Source organism: Hevea brasiliensis, chromosome 13 (assembly GCF_030052815.1).
Source record: "Hevea brasiliensis isolate MT/VB/25A 57/8 chromosome 13, ASM3005281v1, whole genome shotgun sequence".
Lineage (NCBI taxonomy): Eukaryota > Viridiplantae > Streptophyta > Magnoliopsida > Malpighiales > Euphorbiaceae > Hevea > Hevea brasiliensis.
The window spans coordinates 81,992,297-82,005,436 of record NC_079505.1 but is presented as its reverse complement, the minus strand read 5'-3'; the positions used below and the strand labels follow the sequence as shown (position 1 = coordinate 82,005,436).

Genomic DNA, 13,140 nt, shown 5'->3' with positions numbered 1-13,140 from the left:
TTGTAAGCGAAGCCACGAGAGAGAGGAGACAGTTGTCAGTAGGCATGGATTGGGGAAATGCCATTCTGATTACGGATAAAGATGGAGAATGTGTCGGCTGTACTTTTTTGACCCTCTCTCTCTCTCTAATTTGAAGAGAGTAATGGTTTGTTTAAATTATTGTTTAATTACTCGTGAGCTCAAAAATTAATTCTCGGTTTTTAAGCTCATCAGGCGAGCAAATAATGAGGGGCAGCTACAAGCTATGATTAACGCCTGCTTATGGATCTCCTGCAATTTCCAACAACGAACCTCTTTTTCATTGCCTCATATCAAGCTGAGAGGCACTGATTAATGCAGAAGACGCTCTAGTTGTACAACTTACCGACTGTGGTGAGGTGTGATATATCAAGTTGAAGCGACAAAAGAGTGTGCCGATGCAGTGGGCGATTTCTTGGTGAGCTTAGGTCTCAGTCCCGTAAGGACGGACGACGATATTGTCCGAGGGGATGATAGAAATTTAAAGAGCACTGAAGCATCGATTTTGAATAGTGCGGAGGTGAGGGAAGGTGACCCATGGGATAAAGGAGAGTTGTCGATGGAGGGAGAAAATAATCGGAGAAACAAAGGGAGAGTTGGAAAAGAGATGTTAAAAATATTTTTATAAAAAATTATAATATATACTAAAATTTAAATATTACGCTAATTCAACAAGTGAACTTTACGAAAAGAACCCAATACGCAGTCGTGGCATCATCCCCAATTTCCCAAGCTGCCCCCCATTCATTACTGATAATTCCAATATTCGGTGGAAATTTGGACTGACATGCCCACATGGGCCATCACTTTTGGAGGATAACTCCGTCTTTTCATGCATAGAACGTGTTGGTTTATCAAAATTCGGAGCATTCTTATCGGGAAGTTATTTCTAGCAACTGACATTGCCTAGAATAAACACGACGTCGTTGTGCTCTATTTGACATTGAATTTAGGGTGGAAAATATCATTAAAAATTTATTTCTAAAAATTATTTTATTACTTTTATAATGAAAAATTTTAATTTTAATATGTTTAAAAAAATAATTTTTTAAATAATAATACTTCATAAAGTCTCTGTTTCTTCTTACTTTTGATTGCACAAATGGAAGAAGGAAACATACTGATTATTGATTGCTGGTAGGTGAGATAAAAATTGCTTTAAATAATCTTTATACTGTTTAACAGAGGGAAAAGAGAAACAGTAGCTTCTAGAGAGAGAAAATATTATATTTTCCTGCAAATTTAGTGTTTATTATATTGAACCTTCACTTGCTAGTCCCTTCCCGTATAAACGCTTGTTGTTTCTAGACATTTTATTTTATTGTTTCCTGCTTTTATTTCAAAGATTGCTATTGTTGAAAAGGTGCTTTTTCCTTTCTTTCTTTCTTATCATATCCTTCGTTTCAATTATTTAGGCCATTATTTTCACCTATATTCTACTGTTAGAATTTCATTTTCAGTTTTTCTCTCTTTTCCTATATTAATGTACATGTGGGTAGTTCACTCTTTTGGGTCCTTGCATTATTGACCCTTTTCTGCTGGTTTCTTGTCACTTCAGTGAGTTTCTGTGAGATTTGGGATCTGGGTTCTGCTTAGATTTAGGTATTTGTGCTGCTTTTAGTACATTTTTACTGATACCTGAATATATCCTTTTTTCTGTTTTTCCTATTTTAGAGAGAGAGAGAGATTTTTAGAGTGTGAAGATTCATGGCTGGAGTTGGAGGAGCTGGTGGTGGAAAGGCAGCGGAGCCGCAGCCACACCCACCAAAGGAGCAGCTTCCAAACGTTTCTTATTGCATAACCAGTCCTCCCCCATGGCGTGAGTATAATACTTTGATCATTTCTCACTGTCGTTCTATTCTATTGATGTTGCCTAGATTTTATGTTGAATTTTTACTGTCAGTGCTGTGTGAATCTATCTGGGTATGTTTTAAGTAAGGTTTTAATATTTATTAGTTGTTTTTTAAGAGTGCATCTTGTTTTAGTTGAAAGTTGCTTTTTGAGCTACCTTTCTCTCTCTCTCTCTCTCTCTCTCTCTCTCTCTCTCTCTCTCTTTATGGTAGATACCCCCTTTTCAAAAGGTTGAATGCCTTCCGTAGAAATAAACCCTACTGTCTTGCAGATTGAATATTCTGGTCGTATTTAAAAAAGAAGAAGGAAAAAAAAAAAAGGAAAAAGTAAAAGGAAATCCAACTGCTTTGTAATTAATTATTCTATTTAATTTTGGAAAATTATAAAATTTTAATAAATTTTGTTTTAATTTCTGTTTTGAGGTTCCTTGTTGGGCAAAGAAGTTCCAGTCGTCTGTCGGTGATAATTTCAACCACATACTTAATTTTATTTTTCTTATCAAATTTTTTCCTTTTTTTTTTACTTGTATCTTTTGTCTTTTCCTATGTTTCAAGTAGGACTACAAGAATCTGCTGTTATCATTATGTTGTATTTGTTTTTCATATTTCTGAGAAATTTAACCAAATTTTCTGATACTTTTTCTGTTCTTACTTCTTATACATCGGTAGTGTGGAGAGATTGCATTTTATTGAAAATAAGAACTTGCAGACCGTTAAAGATTTTGTGTGTATGTGATGCAGCTGAGGCTATCCTGCTTGGTTTCCAGCACTATCTTGTGATGCTCGGGACAACTGTTCTTATTCCCACTGCCCTTGTTCCCCAAATGGGAGGTGGAAATGTAAGGCCCGAGGGTGAAAGCAAGCATAACTTGATTCATTTCCACTGAGCATGGTAATTTTGTTTCATAGATGAACCCTAATCATATTATTTTAAGTGGCATTTTGTCAATTCTGTAGAAGGAGAAGGCCCAAGTGATCCAGACACTGCTCTTTGTTGCTGGTTTGAACACATTGCTTCAGAGTTTGTTTGGAACTCGTTTGCCTGCTGTTATTGGAGGCTCTTATACCTTTGTCCCGACTACGATTTCAATTATCCTTGCTGGTCGATTTAGTGATAATCTTGACCCTATTGAGGTTTTACGATCTAACATTTCTGCATTCTATAACTTATTTTTGTTTTCTTTGTCATATTAAGTTCTTGTCATTTGTCAATGTGGTGATCCACAATTAATGCCCAAAATACCATTTATTAAATACCATCTCGTTGGTTTATTTAAAATGAGGATGACAAATGGAAGAGTTGTATCATATAAAGAGTTGTATCATATAAAGAGAATGCTTATGGATCTTTGTCCTAGTTTTTTTTTATTAACTCCATGATAATGTTTGATGTCCATAAAGCGATTCAAGAAGATCATGCGTGCAATACAAGGTGCCCTCATTGTTGCTTCAACTCTTCAAATTGTTCTTGGCTTCAGCGGCCTTTGGCGTAATGTTACCAGGTTAGCTCAGCACTTGAACTAATGCTCATAATTTTAACATTCCTTTGACAGTTTGCACAGCTTTTTTATCCCTACAGTTGGATTATATATGAAATTGACTAATTTTATTAATTCACACATATAAGCTTTCATTCTGTTATTGCAAAAGATTTATGAATTCAAGGAGGCTTATGCTTTATTTTGTTTTTTTTTGCATCTTACCAATGCATTTAGTGTTTGCCTAATTAGAGTCTAACACAGACTGATTCCATTTAAAACTAAAGTGGTTGCATTCTCTTTCTCTCTTAATCGCAGGTTCTTAAGTCCACTTTCAGCTGTTCCTTTGGTAGCTCTTGTTGGTTTTGGGCTGTATGAGCTCGGTTTTCCTGGGGTGAGTTTCCTTTTGCTGCATATGTGTGTGGAGGGATGTCAATGATATACATGCTTGTTGTGAAAAGAGAACTTGTTAGATTGAATTCTAATTTTTTTCAATGGACATTAGGTTGCCAAATGTGTTGAGATTGGGCTGCCAGAGCTTATCATATTAGTATTTGTTTCACAGGTATTTCTGTTGATGCAGTATGTATACATTTTTCTTATTATCATTCCTTCCACATTATGTTCTGTTATCTCTTGCATTTGAGCCTTCTCTCTATAAAACTTGTGGAACAACATGGTTGTAGTTAGGCTCATTGATGTGTTTTTCTTTTGCAGTATATGCCCCATGTGATAAAGTCTGGAAGACATTTATTTGATCGTTTTGCTGTAATATTCTCAGTGGTAATTGTATGGATTTACGCTCACCTACTTACTGTGGGTGGGGCCTACAATGGTGCAGCACCTAAGACACAAAATACTTGTCGTACTGATCGTGCAGGACTTATAGATGCTGCTCCATGGTATGTTTCCACTCTTTTCTTAAAGTTGTGCATCTTGGCATTTATTAATTGACACATGCCATTGCTGGATGCTATACTGGGGACCATGAGTTATTTGTTGATACCCATTAATTTGTAAATTGACCATTAAAAAATCAGATGCATGAAAAAGCAACTAGTGTTTTTGCAGCAAGCCTTTCTTAACAAATTCGATGTAGTTTGGAAAATTAATTTATTAATAGCCGCAACCAATTTGATTACAGAATGACACTTGACTTTGCCATTTAAATTTGGAAATTAAGGCTGAATCCTATTTGTAAGGAGCTCGGTCACTCTGTAATTGTGAACAAACTGATTTGGAAAGGCAAGCTAGATGGCCCATATTTGGAGCTTCTCGCTAGATTATCCATCAGAACTGATTGTCCTAGACCAGTAATGGAGAGTTTCTGATACAGTAGGATTTGGTTCCACCTTATCTTACTGTTGCAATTTTCCTCAGGAAGGTTCCCTAATTGGTTCCTCTGCATTAAGAGTTTGATTATAGATTACGATGGTTTAATTAAGTTGCATCTTCAAGTGTGGCTAGCATTCTGGGTGAAATGTGCTATTCTAATTGAAATTTTCGGTTTGCAGGATAAGATTTCCATATCCATTTCAATGGGGAGCGCCTTCATTTGATGCTGGTGAAGCCTTTGCCATGATGATGGCTTCCTTTGTTGCTCTTGTAGAGGTCTGATGCTTCTTTCTTAATTTCATTTTCCCCATCTACTTTCCATCTGCTGTCCTTTTAAACTAGGAGTTGGAGTGTGCGCACACGTTTTCATTAGTCATTGTTTATACTGGTATGATTTTTCCCCTTGCTATTATTCTATTTCAACTGTTAAGAGATGTTCCGTGCCCATCCCAAACTAATAGGAAAAACTGCATAAATTTTCCATTACTAGCCATATCATCATCATACTTGTGGATGAGTGGAAAATTAGTAATTAATTGTGCATGGTATAGATGTTCATCTGTAGTCAAAGATTCGTAATTGAGACTATGATTTCTGTTATTTAAGCCCTATTCTTTTAATGGTTTCTTACTTTATTTTTCTGCTCTCTCTCTCACTCTGAGTCTCTGATACAGTTTAAACATGAATTCCTGTGGATCATTTGACAAGACTTGCTTACAATTTTATGTCATTTGATCCTTGAAATTTAATCTCTTATACTCGATGAATGAGCAGTCCACTGGCGCATTTATTGTGGTGTCAAGGTATGCAAGTGCGACCCCAATGCCACCTTCTGTTCTTAGCCGTGGTATCGGCTGGCAGGTAATTTATAAAGGACTGGTCTCTTCATAGTTGAAAATGCAAATTAAGTTTCTTGGTTTTTAAAGTTGTTTTACACATCCATCTTATGAGAATAGTATCTGTAATGCTGCATGCATCAATACATGCTTGGAAATCAGTCGATAGACAGATGCTCAAATTGTGCTATTAGTGAATTGCATAGCTTAGCATTTCTTTGGGACCGTAAAAGTGTAGAAATTGTTGATGAATGGTTTTGCTCTTCTGGTTCAACGTGGTTGGGACCTTCTTTGCTTCTTTGCTTCTTTGCAGTGGGACATTCCACTGTCATTGCAACCACTATCCCATTTCCCATCTATTGATCTAGTCATAAACTAGAAGAATCATAAAACAATAATCATGTACATAATTAGCATATGCTGGTGATGTGGTTGAAATCATCTCCAAAGTTGCGAATATTGATGAACAGTCATCATTATTCTCTCTGAGGAGTAGGGTGATTGTCCATCCTGGAAGTTGAACATGTGAATTCTTGCAAAAATGATTTTTTATGTTGGCAAGTATCATGCAAAGGCATAATCTGCCTTTTCTGTGTGCAATGCCATCTTACATGTTTGCTTTCAACTTTAACTTGGATAAATATTGATTTGCTATTGTTCTAATATTCGATTTCTGCTTCAGGGAGTTGCCATTTTGCTTTCTGGTTTGTTTGGAACTGTGAATGGATCCTCAGTTTCTGTGTAAGATACTGGGAAAACCCTTCTGTTGTATGAGCATTTTATGTCTATTTAAAATAAGTTCATTATGAACTTTAATTTATTTTTTACAGAGAGAATGCTGGCCTTTTGGCCTTAACACGAGTTGGTAGCCGAAGGGTTGTCCAGATATCTGCTGGCTTCATGATTTTCTTCTCTATCCTCGGTAAGAAGTTGATTTATGAGACATTGTATGCTTTCAGATTGGTGGTGATTCATCTGTACTTGTAAGTATATTGTTTGTATTGTCATTTATCCTTGCATTTTTCAGGTAAATTTGGAGCTGTCTTTGCTTCTATACCAGCACCCATTGTTGCTGCTTTGTATTGTCTTTTCTTTGCTTACGTAGGTGTGTGCATCTGATGTTCTGATGTTGATTGTGTAAAGCTGACATTGATCTCTTATATATTGTGATCAGTTCTGTTTAGTATTGTTCTTTTAATTATCCAATTGCAGGTGTTGGAGGTCTTAGCTTTCTTCAGTTCTGCAACCTCAACAGCTTCCGCACAAAGTTCATTTTAGGCTTCTCTATTTTCTTGGGCTTGTCAATTCCACAATACTTCAACGAATATACTGCAATTAAAGGCTATGGTCCTGTTCACACTGGAGCAAGATGGGTATGCATGAAAATTTTCGATCTCTGATCTTTCTTTGTGAAACTTATGCCAGGGACTGATAACCATCATGCTTTGTTTGCATGGCAGTTCAACGATATCGTAAATGTTCCTTTCTCATCAGAAGCATTTGTTGGGGACTGTGGCATATTTCCTTGACAACACACTGAACCGGAAAGATAGTGCAATCAGGAAAGATAGGGGTAAGCATTGGTGGGATAAGTTCCGGTCGTTCAAGGGTGATACAAGGAGTGAAGAATTTTATTCCCTGCCTCTCAATCTAAACAAATACTTCCCATCTGTGTGATTTAATCAGCATCAGAATCATGAGTTGTCTTGTCCAAATATGTGTTCTCAATAGCTCTGCGGATCACATTGCAATGTAATATTCTTATCACGCTATATAGCATTATAAGATAGTCTCTTCCTTTATAGGACGACTTCCTTTATAGGACGACTCAACAATTGATTTTTGTTTTTTTTTTGGTTTGTAAATCCAACGGGGACATGGACCTCAAGCAGCAACGGAGAAGTTATATTGCCCTGTCTTCTCTTTCTTGTTCAGTAGTATGCTTTATAAACCCTCTATTTTTGCATCTGCAGGTTCAAATTGTTCCCTAGGTCATGTATGTGAGCTTCTAGTCTTAAATGATTACTTATCATCTCTAAACATGGAATGAGCAGGGAGGAGCAGGCATAGGTTAGAAACAGAAGACTATGAATTGAGTTTGGGTTGTACATTTACATTTACTTGCGCCTTTCAACAGGGGGAAATTACAGATGGGACCAGCTCCGGATCAGGTTTTTGTCCTTGTTCTGAAAAATTGCGGGTCGGAAGAAATGTTCATACTCTTTCTGGAGAGGGCAGTTCAAAATGACATTTCTCAAGTCCGCACACACCTTAATAGAATGTGAACTTCCGCAGGATTGGTGTGGGAGACTCGGGCCTTCCGTATCTATGCAGTGAGAAGGAGCCCCAATTTCATTTGACCCCATTATGAATGCTGGCACAGATCATGACAAATACTCGTTGATGTACAGGGAAGTAAAACAGTAAAAGCTTTCTACTTTTCTTCCAATTCCAAGCTTCTATTCCATTTTCTACAAGAATGAAGATAAGCAGAGCAAAATTAGGGCCCAATTAACTAGATATGAACTCAAGTAAAACATTGTTGCAATGTGTAGATTGTCATCCGTAATTTGCAAGTTCATCTGTTGAATGTTTTTTATAAGAAGCAGCAAGCTTGGATTTTGGAAGATACTAATTAAGGGACTACTAAGTGTTAAACCTCATGATTAGATAAAAGTTTAATCTGCAATCATCGGTTTCCTAATATGGGTGAAAATATCAAATGGCAGCATTTACCAAGCCAACGCTTTTTATAGCTAAGACACTGGAGTGGAAGGCATATCCTCCTACTCCTAGAAATGCAAAAAATCGTTCTTTTTGGAACATAGGGGTGTTATGCGTGTGACATTAGACTTCTTGGATTCTCCAAAAAGAAGCAAAGAAAGATTAATAAAATAAAAAAAAAAAAAAAAAGTTGAAAATAGAGCAGCTGGTGCTAACTCTGCAAAAGCAGATGCTTCAGCCAGTACTAAAAGGGGCTTTCCATGCACCCAATACATGATTAAAACAATAAATCAAGAAATCACCCACTTTACAGTTGACAACAGGGTCAGAAATTTCTTGGAAATATCAATCCTAGCACACTGAATTGTTTAACTTAATTCAGAATTTATTTTTGCTCTGACCAACCCGCCCCTTGGTTCTTTGACCAATGTAAACCCCACTAGCAGATATTCAAAGGAATGCTCATTACAGGGTAACTAACATCAATATTAATAACACACAACGTATATAAAAATTTGGATTAAGTTGGTAGAAGAATGTTGGGGAGCAGATTATTGTCGTCCAAACTCTATGAAACTGGAGCTCAAGTTTGACTCTTGTTATAAACTTACTTAACTGATAGAACATTCCCTTAATTTTTTATACCTTCATGGACCCAATTGATTGCTATTAGGGAAGAAACAAAAAGATTTGTTCATTTTCTTAATAACTCTGACCACAAAAATACAAAGGACACGTTAGCTCATTTCTTGGTTTGTGTTATTTGTTACAGGTACACAAGGTGAAAACAAACAATGCCCATCTACTTAAGAACCCTAAAAAGTAAAAACACTGTATACGCTGTTTGGTGAGGGTGGTCTAGTAAGGTTTAATTGAAATTGTTGAATCATAAATGCCAAGGTAGTGAGTCACAATAGGGTCCTACAGATGTTGTCCTTATTTCTTGGTCACATTTCAATTCTTGAAAAGGAGAACAAGCCCAATCATACCCACAAGTTCTACGCTAAAATAATGGATTAAAATAAAAATACTATAGGTGTACTTCCTATATTGTTATATGTATGGTTGCAGAGATCTGTACACTTAGTTGAGATCTTTGCTGTAATATGTAAATGCTTGTATACTCTCCTCCTTCAGCCAAATTCTGAGCTAGAAAAAGTGTATCATTTATGGTGAGCAGCAGCCTTATTACCTAACTCTTTCACATGGCTACTTGCTCATTAAGAATTGATCTTTAAGATTTGGGTCAATCAGTTAAGGTTGTATTAGTGGATTGTAAGCATGCATTATTTCTGGTGTTATACCCTGAATCCACAAGTTCTATTAGGGTTCATTGCCCAACCATTTTAAATTTTGTTTGATATATATATATATATAAAATTGCCATTAATATATATATTAATGGACAATATGATATATTAAAATCATGTTCTGTAATATTAACTGTTCTAGTTGTAGTTAATTATTTTAATAACTATCATTTTACTAATCTGTTAGTCATTAGTTATTTATACAGTAATTTAAAGTAAAAGTGTATGGTAAAAATAATTATTAGATTAACTGTTAAATGTAAAAATAGTAATATTATTTTTTTTCAAAGTAGTATTATCTTGCTGATCTTAGTTAATATGCTCCTTCAACCTCTAATTATTATGAGGGATAACTTTTTATAAACAGTCCCTTAATCTCTAAATACTAATATATATACTATATTATGTATAAATAAGACAGTTAATATTTTTATCTGATCAAAATACTATTTTAAAAATTATTGTCCCACAGGATCTAAGAAGGAAAAGAGATGATAATTTCTTGTCCACCTATGAACTAATTGCATTGGTCTAGGTTGAAGGGTGTAAACTCACTGACTCTAATAATTAAAAAAAAAAATCCAATAACTGGAATAAGAATTATGAAAAGGTCAAGAAAAAAAGGGTGAAAAGTGGTAAGCTAATTAAACAAGATTTATTGATTTGTTTAACATAATTAACTAAGATCTTGATGTAATGAGAAGAGAAAAAAATAGTGACCAAAAGAGTTGTCAAGCATGAGATTTGAGGACAAAATCTCACTGACTAGTGTGCCCACCACTTATATCTCTATTGATCTAATGTTTTGCTTCCATTTTCTGAAACCAGGCATGGAACCATATCATGTTCTCCCAAGAATTACAATGATGATGTTGAAGCAATAGAGGAAATGAGAAATCATTGTGTGGATAGAATTTTAACAAGTGGCTCTGTTGCATGTGTAGGTCAAATCATGCATTATAATAAGCTCCAAATCTTGATCAGGGTAGTCAAATAAATCTTGGGATTTTATATTGTGAAATTATTTCTTATAAATCATATGAAACTCAGCACCTTCACATCTTACACATTTTATAAAAAGGATGGCAGAATTTTTATCCTATGTGTAATAATTTTTATCCTACGTGGTTATAATCAATATGAACATATTATTTAATTAAATAAAGATATAATTATATATATATATATATATTTATACTTAATTTATTTTAATGTATTTTAAGAATAGCTTTTAAAAAAATTATAAAAATGTAAAGAATAAATATAAATAAAAAATAATATAAATAATAAATAATAAAATATCAATAAAATATATACAAAGAAATTCTTATAAGATGAAAATTATCTTAATGATATTTATGCAAATTATTTATCATCTTCTTTTAATGTCTTAGTTAATAAAATATTATTAGGTGGGTTTGAGAAAAAATCTTGATTAAACATTGTATCTTCTATTTACATTGTAAGGTAACTTTCATTTTTTATGTATAATATTAATTTATATAATTTATAACTATGACTTTTAATTTTTCTAGTATTAATCAAATTATAACTATCATCATAAATTTTTTTTATTATAAAGAATTAATTACATGATTTTATAATTACAACAAAAAATAAAAGATTATTTAATTTATATAATTTATAATTATGACTTTTAATTTTTTTTTAGTATTAATTAAATTTTAAACATTGTTATAATTTTTTATATTAAATGCATTATAGGTCTAATTAGTATTTATATGTTAATATATATCATCTATTGATGGTGTAAAGTTATTCGGGGAATAGGGGTAAAATAGACACTACTTATTATGTTTTGATAAAGTTCATTTTGAGACTGAATTTATTATGCTTATACAGATACTTAGCATGAATTGGCTTAGGGATTAAAAGATCTCTCACCCCACATATTAGGTTCAGTCTCTATCTTCTAATGCCTACTAAAAAATTATTTTTCCAATAATTACATGGATAAAAAATAGGTTAAATAAATGTTTTTTTTTTTTCAAACAAGTACTAAATTGTGCTTAATAATTGTTGAATGGATGGTGAGGTATGAAATGAGGTCCTAAAAGATTTTTTTTTTCTTCCCACTCTTAAAATTTAAATGAAATGCTTTGTTGTTTTGGTGGAAAGCATTAGTCATAGGATACCAAAATGAAAGAAAGCAATGGAAAGAAAGAGAGAATGAAGGAAAGGATTTTTTTTTTTTTTTTTTGCCTCTTTAGAAATTCTATAGCTTTGGGCATCTGCAAAAAGTTGGGATCTCTTCTCACACGCGACACCCACTCATTGCGTGTTGTTGGGGCCTTTGAGGTGGAAATGGAATAAATGACTGCCCCCTCACCCCCCCCCCCCCCTGGGCCACCACCACCACCACCCACGAGGCGATAGGAGTCGCCAGCGGGACCCCCATCAAACACGCACGGATGCAAAGCAAAGATGAAGAAGCTTATTATCCTTCCTTTTTCACCAACTTTCACGCCTCTGGTTTCTCGGGCTGGCCAATGTCAATCATCCGTCCTTTTGCCGGTCCTTCCCGACTTCACGCTCCCAATTAGTGCGTCATGTCATGCACTGACACTTCTTGTAGGTTTATTTCTCTCGCATTTTTTTTTTTAAATCTGAATATATAATCCATAATTAAAACTTATAAATGAATTAACATGATTGATAGATTTGAATTTATAAATTTAGATTTCGATCAAATATTTTATTTGAAAATATTAAAAAAATAAATATAAATTCAAAATAAATAATATTAGCTATGTTACTCGAAATTTCAGTTCAACTTAAAAGCTAACTCCAACATACTCTAAAAATATATATATATATATATATATTAGTGCGTGCATGATCACATGACAATAAGATATACGTAGAAGTGGTTATATTTTGGGAAAGCAGCATTCTATTTATGCAAGTAACTGCCAAAGAAGAGTTTAGGTAATCCTGTCTTTGGTAAGAGAAGCATGGGTAATCCAGTGACGATTGCTCTGTTTTTTTTTTTGGGTAGCATTCCAATTTTCACATGGCAAAAAAAGGTTCCTTGTGGTTGGGCGTCATGCTCATAAAACAATCCAATTCATAACACTCCAAAAAACATAGATAATCTTTCCCTTTCTTAGGTTTCCTAGTTGATAATCTCTTCCTCTGCAACAAAAATAGCTTAGCTAATTTATTAATGCTATTTTTGTTTTTATTTTACTTTTTAGAGTAATTATTTTTTCATTCTTGCATTTTGTTAAAACTAATATCTTCTCTCATTTTTAAAAAAATCAATGATTTAGTTTTTATTTTTAAATTTCGTCTTTATGTTCAATTATTTTCATCAATTATTTAAGAAATATCAAAATCCTCTTAAAAATAAATTATTTTTATCCTTGAATTATGACAAAATTAATATATACATTTATATATTGTAACACCCCAAAATTTTTAATTTTATGAGCATTTTTAGTATTTTAATTTTATTAAATTTTTGGAATTTTTTTGAGATTTTTCGGATTTTAAAAATCGGGTACGATTTTCCGAAAATATAAACTTTGATGATTTTTAAAAATTAATTTAAAGACCACGTGGCAAA

General features: G+C 33.7%; 1 protein-coding gene across 1 annotated transcript; it reads left to right on the top strand.

Annotated features, from left to right (window-relative positions):
- The first annotated feature begins 1,425 nt into the window (after positions 1 to 1,425).
- Positions 1,426 to 7,434, top strand: LOC110665460 (nucleobase-ascorbate transporter 6). The gene is given in 15 exon segments (XM_058132499.1): positions 1,426 to 1,837; positions 2,610 to 2,707; positions 2,826 to 3,002; positions 3,270 to 3,370; positions 3,665 to 3,740; positions 3,852 to 3,911; positions 4,064 to 4,248; positions 4,861 to 4,957; positions 5,456 to 5,542; positions 6,200 to 6,258; positions 6,348 to 6,439; positions 6,545 to 6,622; positions 6,730 to 6,890; positions 6,978 to 7,030; positions 7,032 to 7,434. Coding segments are annotated over 15 exon segments (1,599 nt in total). The 5' UTR covers positions 1,426 to 1,725; the 3' UTR covers positions 7,195 to 7,434.
- The last annotated feature ends 5,706 nt before the right edge of the window (positions 7,435 to 13,140 follow it).